Source organism: Xiphophorus maculatus, chromosome 11, assembly GCF_002775205.1.
Source record: "Xiphophorus maculatus strain JP 163 A chromosome 11, X_maculatus-5.0-male, whole genome shotgun sequence".
In the NCBI taxonomy this organism is placed as follows: domain Eukaryota; kingdom Metazoa; phylum Chordata; class Actinopteri; order Cyprinodontiformes; family Poeciliidae; genus Xiphophorus; species Xiphophorus maculatus.
Window position 1 is genome coordinate 28,398,527 of NC_036453.1, and position 13,215 is coordinate 28,411,741.

A 13,215-nucleotide genomic window follows, 5' to 3' on the forward strand; every position below is an offset into this window, starting at 1 on the left:
AAAATTGACACCTTTAAAAGTGTCAATGCCTCCGGGAAACAATTGTTTCTCAATAACCGAGAGTTCAGACCCTCTGTACAAAAAAGGGGCTGGTTTTCACCTGGCCAGGCTCATGTTGTTTATTATATAGTGAATGGACAGGAAATGGGGAGTATGGCCAGAGACCAGGAATTTAACCCAAGACAATCATATCGAAAACTACAGCTATGGGCAAAACACTGGACATGTTGCTATGACATCAGAAATGAGGCTGCTATTCTGCGCCATTTGCCCTTCTGACCACCACCAGCAGGCAACCAGAAGTGTCTTGTCCAAGGACACAACAAAAGTGGCAACCCACCGGTGGCAGGGCGAACTCCTGCCTCCGTCGCCAGCATCACCTCAGCTAGTATACACCGGGTACACAATATTTTGCTTGTCAGAATAGCAAAATATTCCTCGTATTGCCTTGCTGACTTAATTCAATTAAAGGAATGGCAATCCAAGTTTGAAGACAACCAATAAACACAGAAAACAATAAAAGATCAGGAAGGAGGATAAAGGGGTTTTAGAGGGATGGACAAACATATTTGTGCTTTGAAAATTCTTGGCATTGTTGTAAAGTTTCAATTTCCTGATGGGCAAAATTTTGGGTTTTCATTAGTGTTTAGCACTAATCATTCAGAAATAGCAGTGAACGTTTACAACATATCAGTTCAGCCTTTTGATTTGAATTACTGAATTAAATCAGATTTTAAATGATTTTCTACTTTAATGAGACGCACCTGTACGTTACGGTTGTCATACAGACACTTGATTGGAGCATCACAACATATACGTTTGTTTCTATAGGCCGAGAAGAAAAAAGAGGAGGAAAAAAAGACAACGCCACTCTCCAGTCGAAGAATGTTCCCATTATCATGTCTGACTCCTGGTGTCCCTTCAACCAGTGCTACCTCTTCTTACTTGAGGCAGACAATACAGGCTCAAATAGAACCCAAACCCTTCCAGACCAATTTTGACCTGGGTACCAGCTCTGCAACCCAGAGATTGTCTACAACACTCGCCAGCTATAATCCAGTTATTAACGGTTCAGGCTACCATGGACTGGAGCAACAGTGCGTTGGAAAAGTAGGACACAACTCATACCTTGGGATGAACCAACAGGTGGCTGGAGCTGGAAGTGACTCTGGCTTATCAGCATCCCAGAGTGGAGGGGCAGAGAGCTGTACTTACCATGGAATAAACCACCAAACTCCTGGTAGTGCAGAGAGTTCTGGATACTTTGGAGTGACCACAGGGTGTTTGGGTAGTTTGCAAAATCATCTAGGTGCTGGTAAGTTAGGCAGTTCAGGAAACATAGCTCAGCAGCCAAGCAGTGGCGGTATGGTAAGCCCTAGCTTTTTGCCTCAACAAAATATGGGCAGTTCTGGATATTTGGCCCAACCACAGAATTTGGGAAGTTCAGGATATCTTGGACAGCAATCTAATATGGGAAGCTCCGGATATTTGGCACAGCAGCCTAATCTGGGGAGCTCTGGGTATTTGGCCCAACAGTCGAATTTGGGTAGTTCTGGGTATTTGGCACAGCAGCCTAATCTAGGGAGTTCTGGATATTTGGCACAACAGCCTAATCTGGGGAGTTCTGGATATTTGGCACAACAGCCTAATCTGGGTAGTACTGGTTATTTGGCACAACAGCCTAATTTGGGGAGTTCAGGATACCTACCGCAGAATTACCAGGGCAGTGGTGGAATGGGAAGCTCGGGTTTTTTGGCACAAAATCATTACAGCAGCGGAAGTCTGGGAAGCTCTGGTTTCCTGGCCCAGAGTGGAGGCATCATGGACCCTAAAATGGCATACGCATGGCAGCACCTGAAAGCTGACTTTATGCAGCCCAGGATCAACCACATCCACAAAGCTATAAATCCTCTCTTAGAGGCCAGCAGACTGCAGCGAGAACAGTTCGGAGACATCCCAATGGCAGACATGGTGGGACCAGAATCAGGACTGGAGCTTCTCCATGGCCGTCTCCAGAGGGATCCCCGCGGCAGTCGCTCGGATCCACAGATGGATCATCTGAGGCGGGAAAGGGAGTACAAGCTGGGAAGACAGACCTCTAGTGAACAGGAAATCCAGGCCAGGCTGAATGAGCTGCCGCTGATAGTGCGGCAGGAACGCTACAGGAGGCGCGTAGAGCGGCAGTCGTCCAGTGAACAAGAGGGGAGCAACAAGCAGAGGATACAGAGACAGGACTCCAGTGACATGGAGGGCTCTGTGAAGGACGGCTCTGACAAACGCTCAGGGTACGCAAACTTGTGCGACTGCAGGCCGTAAATTCCAGTACTGTTTGACTGAATCCAAAAAAATAGAGAGTCTACAATAATTGTGTTCCTACAGGGAGAAGAGATCTACGATGGCAGAAATTGTGGAACAAGTCCAGGAAAGAGAGGCGGCACATGTATGTTGGCATGCAAGCGTTTTTAAATGACAACTTGTTGGGTCATTGCTTCTCATAATTTGGTGTATGTATTTTTCTTTTTATTGGCTCTCTCAGGCACGTGGTGAGCCTTATCGTCCTCCTAGCAGCCTCTCAGCACCTGTGACTCGTTTTGACGGACGCCCCCGAGCCCGAGACCGTCCCAAGCCAAGGAGGCGGCCCCGTCCAAAAGAGCCTGAGACAACTCGTCGTTCTCGTTCGGCCCCGGCAACTGGTGCCCCAACCACACCTCAGCCTCCATCACACACTGCCCAAAATGAAGGCTTCCTCTACCGTAAAAAGGCCACCAGCACTGACCTTGAAGCTCAGCAGAGGAGCCCTAACAGGTACAACCATCTAAACTACTAGATCATCAATTTTCATTTGACAAAACAAACAAAACAAAACCCCATCATATTCCGTTAATCTTTGGACATTTGAACAAGTCAAAGCAATGCTGCTTTGCTTCTGCTAATCAACAGCACACTTCTTCTAAGCAAGCTTGCCTCCTCTTAATTACAGTGAACCCCCAGTATTCATGGGGGTTAGGGAACACAGCCAACCATGAATAGCTAAAGTTAGTAAATAGTTGAGACCCCCTCAGAAAACACGTATAGCTGCCTGTTTTAATTGTTCAAACACCAACTGTACCTTACTAGGCATTATTTGTAAAAATACTATCTATTAGTAATAATAATCTATTTGTCACAGTAGAAAGTGTCTTAGCACTCCTGCAGAAGCTAACCTCCTTGGTCTTCCTTATAGCCTCCCTTGGGGGCACAACCAATCAGTGCCAAGGAAAATAAATGCTGCTCCTGGATTGGCTGCTTTGCAAACACCAGACACTATTGTGTCATGTAGAAATTATGCCTAGGTATTTTAACTTCCCAAACTGCATTTTCATTTTAATATTTTAGAATAAATTTTACAAAAAAACAAATACAAATAAATGACTAGGAGAATTTTTTGCAAGTAATGTAGAGACAGGTTCCACAGAAAAATCTGCGAATACTGAACCACATATATGAGGGGCCGCACTGTAATTACAAGATTACAGCAGTTTTAGTAGTTCTCTGGACTCCCACTCATTACTGTCTCAAACTGGAGATAACTTAAGTCTCTGTCTATCACTGATCTTTCACTGTGAACCACATTGTACAGGTGGGAAAACTCTTTGCTTCACATTCACGTATGATTCATCTATTTTACAGAAACAAAGCCTGGTAATTTGAGAACGGTCTTTTTTTTCCAGCTAGCTCATGTTCTCCAAACACACATTGAGTTTGAACCTTTAAAAATAATTGAAGGCATTGTTCATGATTTTTGCAGCAAATCATGGGTGAACGTATACTGTGTGCTGAAGGAGGGAAAGTTGACTTTCTACAAGGATACTAAGAATCTGACTGCAACATACAACGGGGAGCCTTCTGTTGACATGAGTGACTGCAAATTTGATCCTTCAATGGGCTACAAGAAGAAGAAAAATGTCTTCATACTTCAGTAAGACCTCTTTCATAGTATCAGAAATTATTGTCTCTATAAAACTGAAATTTAACATTTCAAACTTTATATAAAGCACAATATTATCATTAATCTGAAACGCAGCTTTAAAAATCCATAGTGAAACATATATGAAACTGACACGAACTCTTTTTGTCTTTTCTTATCAAAGAGTAAATGATGGAACCAACTTTGTATTCCATGCTAAAGATGAGGTAAGAACCTTAATACATTCATATTATATATTTTAGATATGTTTTAGATATACACTGACCTAGATGTTTGATGTAAAATAAGAAACACTGGATGTAATCAAATCTATCTGGAGAGTGGGTGATGATTGACTTTATTACAAATAATTTATGTTTTTCTCTTATTGAACCCCCATGATTGGCCTGGATGAATGTTTTTCTCTCTTACTGAAGAGAGAAAAACATACCACACAAATGTTTTAATTTTTGTGGGGTATCCCTATGATTTACCATGACAAACTACCTTCTGGGAAGAAATTAGATCAAAAGGTGATTCTAAGATGGCAGGTCACCTGTCTGGCTTCTCAAGCTCATTATGTTTCAGCCAATTAAACTTCTACCTTCACATTGCCTCGCCATTGGTGCCAAAGAAATCGTCTTCTCATGTAATTCAACCTGGGTGGCAGATACAGAAAGTGTCTTGGGCATACCGATTCTTGTGAATGTAAACTGGCTGTAAATACATGGAATGCCACCTTAGTGGACAACAAAAGTATAAGATGGTGTAGGAGGCTGGGTGATGGCAAGTAGTTGGCCTCAACTACACAAAAAGCTCAACTTCTGGATTCAACCTTTTGGAAGGAGGATAGACTTGTTTGGACTTGAAAGCGGAGGATGGTGGTTTTCAATTCCTGAGCTTCTCTTCAATGGCTGAGCATCTCTTTGATAGGCTGGTGAAAGCCAGCTCATGGTTCTACAGTTTGCTTTGTCCAGAGGGTCTACTGAGTAACAATTGGACACTATTGAAGTTTGACTTGATTGTATCTGATTTTACTCAATCACTAACCTATGGCCATGACATACCAGCATGATCGTGAAGGAAACTGCGCTATGAAGCTTACTGGAAATTCTCTCTCTATGGTGCTGAATACAACCATATGCAGACTACAATTCTGAAACGATGCAAAAAAATTGACATCATCATTCACAGCTCCTCCTTCTGTTTGCTGATTGGCCTGGATGAAATTCAACTTGAGAAATCAGGCTTAATGGGCAAAATCCCACTTGAGCAGAATCGTGTAGGAAGGCAGTGATCAAGCTACCTCATTGTAGGAGTTTTTCCTGTTAACAAAATGGTCAATGCAGAATGGTCTCAAGCTGTAGGAGGAAAAGTTCTTATGCTAGGCACTGCACTACTTCATATGTGCAGATGTCTCTTAGAACATCTGCACATGACAAATGATAAATGACCTGTACTTGTAAAGCATTTTTATCAAGTCCAGAGGACCCCAAAGCAAGTCTTGCCCAAGGACACAATGACAGAGACAGGTGGAGCAAGAAGCAAACTCCCAACAACGTCGCCGCTATTCCCATCAAATCTATAACTTTCCTCAGGGATTTCAAAACAAATGAGGCGTTGAAGAGAATTACATTTTATGGTGTGGTTTGGAGTAGCCTTTATCCGGATGTAAATCTGGATAAATGGATAAAGAGTTTAGGTTTGTAGTTTGTCATGTTTACTGTTTCCTCAGTTTCTTGACCCAAGCCTCAACCACCTGCCAGTTGTTCCCAGTTACAAAATAGTCGGGTACAGAACATTTTTGAAAGAACCCTCAGTAAACCTTCCAGGTTTATAGGTACCCATCAGTCTTGCGTAATAGCCTCCCTTTCCTTTCCAGACCTCAGAAATATTTTCAATTGTCTTCTGCAGGAGGATCTGAAGGCATGGACCTCAAGTATCACCATAAGTATTGCTGAGCATGACGACCTGGCCAAGTGGGACAAACCTGGCACCTCGTCCATGGACCCCGACCGCTCGGAGAGGAAGGAGAAGTCAGAGGGGGACGCAGATGCCAGGTCAGAGAGGTCCGAGCTGGTGGAGGGGGAGGAGAGGTCCGAGAAAGGCGAGGGCTCTGAAAAGCTAGACACATCTGAAATTGCTGACAAGCTGGAGGGTGGGGCAGGGGGCTCCAGCACATCTGGCAGGAGCAAATGATCAATCCTTTTGTGTTATAATGTTATTGTTAAATGTCACCGACAAAAGGCAAAGGAAGCAGGGGGTGGGAGGGAGGGATAGGTGGAGAGCATGTTTGCAGACCCTCCGTCACAGAGGCTAAAAACCCTCTGAGGCCACGGTTCCTGGACTGACTGCTGTAACTGTGACCAGACTAATCTCTCAGCCCCTCCCCTTCACCTGGGCAATACATCCGTGCTTGCATAGTGCCACCTGCTGGTTGATAACGGAGATCAAGTCCAGACAGACAGACAGACAGTCTCCAACAAATGGTCCCAGGAATTAGTCACTGTCACTTTCCATTGCTGATTGTTTGATCTAATGAATTCACAGCATCTTTCTGTATGTATCTCTGAAAATGTAATGCTCTGTCTAACAAGACAAATCCGAGAAGCGGCGAATGAAATGTTTCACGTCAATGTGGAGGAGAAAAAAAAAATCTTTTTTTTAAGCAATATACTTTGTTTTTATTTTTTCCTCTTTGCCAGAGAAACAAAGAGGGGATGAAACAAAAAGTAATTTAAAAAAAAAAGATGAAAGCTACAATTTGTCTCTTAAACTTTCTCCAGGCAGTTGTGCACCTTACCACTTGACACATCTGTACAGTAGACATGACATTTATCCCCATCACATGGCTAGCTTTGGATCATGTTAATATATTGGAATGCTGGTGTCACCACCTAACTTCAGTGGAGTCAGTGAAAACACATTTCTACCGTTTCATTTTGGTTTATATTACGACAATTATTAAACTTATTTGTCCACGATGTTTTATGTGTCAAGAAAAGAGATTCCAACAAAATTTCAACCCATTAACCCGAGGTGTGTAACACTAAGCCTATGAGACACAATGCCTTTGTATACATGACAAAACTTGGAACATTGCATGAAATGGTCTGTTACTGCACCTGTTAAACTTGCCTTTATTTTTCTGATCTTGTCACAGAACAGGCGATGAGGGAGTTGCAATAATTTAACGTGAGCTCGGGTTAAGAGGGGGGCGGAGTCGAGAGGGACGTTTCAAAAGCAGGGTTCGTCTTTTGCCTACTGAGCAACAAAAAAAACAACAACAACAACAAAAAACGGGGGGGCTGTTTGGAACGCAGAAACAGCAGCTCTCCAAAGCCCAAACAGCCCCTCTGCTGTCTGTAATTTGTTAGTGCAAATTTAGTTTCCACAGAATGTACTGATATCAGCTGTGAAATGTTCAATCGCCACCAGACGAGAGTCGGTGGTGCCCTAAATTGTAACGCCCTTAAGTCGTGCTCTTTGCCCCGTGTCCTTTCATTCAGAGTTTAAACCGATTGAAGCCTCTCCACCAAAGGCAAGTTCATTGGAAAAACTGTCATGAATTGTATATACCTAACTTTGTATGTATACCAGTAAACCCTGTGCTCTAAATAAAACAACTCTGAGCTCATAACTGAAGTGGGTAAAACCTAAGCATTTATTTTAAGCCACAAAGAGGACCGTGTATTGATGTTTATCACATTTAAATGAAAAATATGCAAATTAGGACTCACTATTAATTCTGATAGAGTGTATATATAAATACACCAGTACAGTATCTAGTTCTATTAAAAAAAAAAAAAAAAACTTTTACCAGGGAGGAGCAGCAGGACATCCTGTCGGTATGCTTCTTGTATTTTTCTATGCCTATATTTATTCATGTCAGATTCAGGAGTTTTTGTCCCTAAGAAGATCTGGTTGATGTAGCTGATTGAGTGTGTCTGTGACAGAAGAGCCAAATGTATGTGTTACAAACCTACCCAGCCTGCTGCAGGTGGTAAAAAGTATGGTATACTGTGAATGCTGAGACGAATAGGCATCGGTCCACTTCTCGTTTGTCATGTGAGATTTATTTATTATTTTTTTAATTTATTTATTTTTACACATGTGAGTACAAATAAACTTTCTGTAACGTCGATATAAAAATGTGGTTTGAATTGCAGTATTAAAGGAGCTCCACAGCCACTGTGCAGAAACGGGCAGCAGCAGCTCAGATCTTTTTCAGATTCTCTTGTTATGCTGTTTCCTGTGTCCCATCCTACCCATCCTGCACCTCTCCTGTGTAAAAAAAAAAAAGGCTTCTAAAATAAATGTCTTCCTTTCAAAGATGGAACACCAAAAGTATATGCGAGATGCAGCACCATTTGAACACGCTGACATGAGGATTGTGGTGTATCTCTACACTGCTGTAATTTTTGACAAGGATAAGAATCCATTGCTTTTATTTGTGAGCTATTGTTTAGGGTTTTTACATAAGTGCCATGTCATGCAGTCTGCTCTAACCGTGCTTCACAAGGAGGTCGTTCTAATCCACTGGAAACACGACCGGCAGCCATTGCGAAACATATTTTTTAACAGAATTAGGAGCATTTTCCTGTGGCTGTGATTGTCCTGGTTTTGTGGCAGATATTAAAGCCACACCAACATGTGCATTTGAAGTGTTTGCTTCCCACCACTTTTATGAAACACACAGGGGATATTTACCACTATGTTAAAACAGAGAGCCAGAATTAGGTAGGCAGCATAAACCATGACTGAAGACAGAAATATTGTGCAAACTTTGTTGACTTTATTGATGGTCTTACAAGTGTGTATGTCTTTGTTACTTTACAATACAAATTGCTGCTATGACATTAAATAAACCTCCAAACTTGCTGAGACAAACTTGATGTGAAATTGATGTGGATGAACCTGCAGGTCTCTCTCTTTTTCTCTCTCTCCCTCTTTCTCTCTCTCTCTCTATTTTTCTGTCTCACACACACAAGTTTGCATTTCTACCCATGTTAAACTTTGCATTGACTTCCATTCGTTTTAGTATGCATTTATGCCCAACCCAGGCAGTTTCCCTAGCCCTTACCAGTACTAGTCTATTCCTAACCCCTAAATCAAGGGATGCGACCGAGCTTTGGTTCCTATAAGGCACATCAGTCTTCAGAAGGCTAGTAAATATATCAGAAGTGGTCCTTAATAGACAGCTAAACAAGTACACACACTAAGAGACCCACAGACTTCCAGTGCCTACCAAACCAGCACAGACAAATGAGCACACTACATTCCCCATGTGCCAGCCCACCCCACATGGTGTAAGCGTGTATCTGTGGCCAGCTCCCTCAATTGGCCCGCATCCATCCGGCGACCATGACTAGGGCCCCCCCCAAGACATTCCCAAAGACTCTGGGAGGAGTCCACTTAGAAAATCCAGGAGCGGTCTTATAGAACCGGGACCAACCAAGCAAAGTTAGATCACCACCAGCAGAGGATGACTCAAAGACCCATCAGACCAGCTATGACTCCAAGCAGAAGTGATTCCCTGAAGGTTCATCCGGTCTCTAAACCCGCAATGTCTGATTGGGGATAACCCAAATCCCTAAACTCCCTCTTAACCACAGACCCTATTGTAACCCAGCCCAGGGCAGAACTCAAAAGTCCAGTACCCCTACGGTCAGGACCACCTCTGTGCCAGCATCCCCACACCCCTCAAGCTCCTGATGTCAAGGCGACAAAGTTTATACCTGCTACACCACAAAGTGGTGTTTTATTTATTAACCAATTCAGACATTCTCTCCACCGAAACATTATACAAAATAAACCATATTTGTGTCTTTTTGTTTTTTGAGCTCTTGTGTCTTTTTTCTTGTTTTTATTTTATTTTTCATTTTTTGCAAACTGTTGTTTTCCAAATCCACCTTTATGAGGTTACAAAGTAACCAGAATGAGGGGTAGCCTGTATAAAGAATGATAGGTTTTCAAAGCCATAGACAGACGAACAGTCCCAGAGAGCATGTCGATGGCAATCAGGTAAATCTCACTTCCTGGGTGTTTAACTGGGAGCTTTTCATTGAGTGTTTATCTGTTCCCAGATTTCAGACTTTTCCACAGTTATCTTTGGGGATAATGTTGGGTACTATATATTGCAGATACTTAACTCTTTGCATCTTTCTGAATATATAACCCCCTCTGTAAAATATGGTACTGGTATCATCATGCTCTAGTAAGGCAAAGCTAGTATAGGCATAATATTTGAAGCTATAACTGCAGCCAAGGCTGGTTTTATAAACTGTTGAGTGAAATACAAATGCAAACCATATCTTTTGGGTTCTGATTTAAAAATATGTTTGTTAAAACATAAAAATAAAAATAAAAAAACAGGAATTGTAGTTGTCACATTCTGGGATTATGTTGCCTTGCTATTCTTTGTTTGCGTAAAATATTTCCTGGTTCCTCTCAAATATATTTTTGGATGCAGCATTTGAAGTTTTTCGTACAGCTGCCACCGAAAGATCACCAATTCGGAATTCATGCTGTGCCGCAGAAACAAAATGCGAAGATTCATGTAAATAATTCATGTGAATAAAAATAAAGGTTCATGCTCTACTGACGCGCCACGAAGCAGCAGCAGGGATGCAGGGTCCTCCACTGAACAGAAATGTTCATCTGCAGCCCAAACGCTGAACAATCTAAGCTAAGTTTCGGGAATGTGTATTTTTAATTTTTGGTTGGATCTTTGGATTTAGATACCATATCCAAACATTTGTGTATGGAAAGAATAAAAACATTATTCAATAATGTTTTCCTCCTTACAGCCAGTTTGCAATAAAACATTATTAAAACCAAGTAGAGGCTAACAGATTTGAGATGGACCAGGAGGTTCACTACAGTAGAATGGTTTAGATCAGAACATTATTGTTAAAATGACCCAGTCAAACCCCAGACCTTAATCTAATTTGGTATCTGTGAAGATGCTTTCAAGCTTGAGCTATTTCGCAAAGAAGAATGGTAAAAAAAATAATCTGAATTTACATGTGCAAAGCTGGAAGAGAGAAACGATAAAAGACTTGCAGCTGCAGCAGAAAGTGATTCTAGGAAGTATTGTCTCATTGGGAATACAAATGCAAACCCGCTTTTTGTTTATGTATGTAAAATGTCTCCGCGTTGAATTTTCTTTCCCTTTTACAATTCTACACTACTTTGAGTTAGGGGAAGAAAATACAGCAAGGTTTGTGGTTGTGATGCGACAAAACGTGAAAAGGTTTTAGGGGTGTGGGTAATTTTTCAAAGCACTGTCTCAGCCAATTCAATCTTCTTTGGTCTTCTGAACTGTAACATGTAACAGCCTTGGTGGAGAATGACAGCTGTTTTTTCACCACATCCATATCTCCGAGTCCACAGCTGATGCTGCCGGAGCAGAGTTCACAGAGATCAGTCCCTTGGACACCATATACAGAGAAGGAGCCTGCTGTGATATATGAGACAGGGGGATGACGCACAACACACTGCAGGACAAGGTTTCATGTGTGTTGCAGCTCTGTTCCCTTCGCCATCTTTATTTTCCCAATGTAGTGCATCTTCTTCTGCTGACTCGTTTAGAAATGTAATCGTTTCCATCAAAGAAAAAACAATGTTATCAACTAAACATTGAATAACTACCTGTTAAAGCAAGCAGTTACAGCAGCATCTCTGGAACCCTTTGACTGACATTGACTGGAGAGAAATGCAAACCCAACAAGAGCTGGAAAAAAAAAAGAAAAAGCTGTAACATTTAGACGTTACAATACCTCTGGTAAATCTAATGTAAATACCCTTGTTCAGTACCGACAGTAACCATAAGTTCCATATCATTTCTAATGATATAATTGATCCTGCACACTAGTAGCAATAGCTTTTGAAAAGGTTTTAGAGTTGCACCGATCATAATTTTGCAGCCAATGTCCTATCTCCAATTTTTCCAAAAAATTTAACTTGGTGTAACCAATTCTGATCAATTACCTTTACAGTTTAGAAACCATAAAAAGATATAAGTAAAATATACTGCTCAAAAAAATAAAGGGAACACTGTGTTAAACACCTGTTTAAGTGTTCCCTTTATTTTTTTGAGCAGTGTAGTTTTCAATGTGTGTGTTCCTGTTTTCCTGCTCTGACTCTGTGCTCTAAAACAGAGTTTGACCATTGTAAAACCAAATCAAAACGATTAGCTGTTTTTAACATTTCAGGTTAACATTTAGCATAGCTAGCCTTGCTAAAATGACAGTCTTTGTGTGTATGCCATTAAGAATAAGTAACAGCCTGTGTGAAATCATAAACGACACGAAACATTTCCAAACCAATCATGTTCCATAAGTTAAAAGCTCACAAGGACAACAGCAGCTCTGCTGTATTTAGTTTAGCCTTCTTGTTATCTGTTGAAGCAAGTCTCACTTTGATGCAGTTTGAAAGGCCAAATGTACGGCAAAACAAAGTTAGAGTTTCTTGTTGAAAATTAATTGTAACAATACCTAAGTGCTTTGTAGACATCTATGTTAAATTTAATAGGTATTGGGGTTAGAAGTTCAAAGATGAACACAGACTGACTTGTAGGCAGGTGGTATCTTAATTTCAGGTCACCTTGGGTAATGAGCAAATTTTAAAAAATTCAAGACTAACTATAGGTATTTTTCATGTGAAAGCTATCATGTCCTGTCCATCGTTTCACCCATGTGGAGAAGCTGGTTGCCTACAAGTTCCTTGGCAGTTCTGCTCTGCACAAACGAAACCTCGAGATTGTCTATGAACTGCGTGAGTGAACTTTCAAAATAAGGACTTCATGCAGTATGCATGACAAAATCTTGTCTGCTTTGACAGCACATGAAGTCCCTGTCATTTTTCACACAAAAGTCATATTTGTAAAATGGTTCACAAAGCATCATAATTAAGAGAAATAAAGGCTTTCAAACATCCAACTGTGTGTAATAATTCACTGCAATGTGTTTCATTTAGTTAAACAGTTCCCAAACTGATTTTTCAATTCTGACTTTTTTTGGGACTGGACTAAGCAACTTTTGTAATGATGAATCTACATTATAACATTAGAGCTAATCACCATAAACAAGCACTGCAGCCTTATATAGTTCAAAAAGAAACCTTTCCTGAGTCATAAGCTACTTTAAGAACTATCTCTAAAAAAAACAACAACAACAAAGAACTTAACCTTCTGGTGTACATCATGCACGATGTTTGTTCTGGTGACGCCAAAGTGGGCGTTCCGTGACTCGGTCGCTAACTTACGG

General features: G+C 41.2%; 1 protein-coding gene across 2 annotated transcripts in view; it reads left to right on the top strand.

Annotated features, from left to right (window-relative positions):
* The window catches only part of LOC102220909 (spectrin beta chain, non-erythrocytic 4-like), a 32,462-nt gene extending 25,587 nt beyond the window's left edge, over nucleotides 1-6,875 (top strand). For both annotated transcript variants that reach the window (XM_023342668.1, XM_023342669.1), the window contains 6 exons: nucleotides 832-2,285; nucleotides 2,380-2,440; nucleotides 2,537-2,805; nucleotides 3,788-3,958; nucleotides 4,131-4,173; nucleotides 5,861-6,875. In XM_023342668.1, the coding sequence (XP_023198436.1) occupies nucleotides 832-2,285; nucleotides 2,380-2,440; nucleotides 2,537-2,805; nucleotides 3,788-3,958; nucleotides 4,131-4,173; nucleotides 5,861-6,145 (2,283 nt within the window). In that variant the 3' untranslated portion in view covers nucleotides 6,146-6,875. The remainder of the gene's footprint in view (nucleotides 1-831; nucleotides 2,286-2,379; nucleotides 2,441-2,536; nucleotides 2,806-3,787; nucleotides 3,959-4,130; nucleotides 4,174-5,860) is intronic.
* Nucleotides 6,876-13,215: the final 6,340 nt, after the last annotated feature.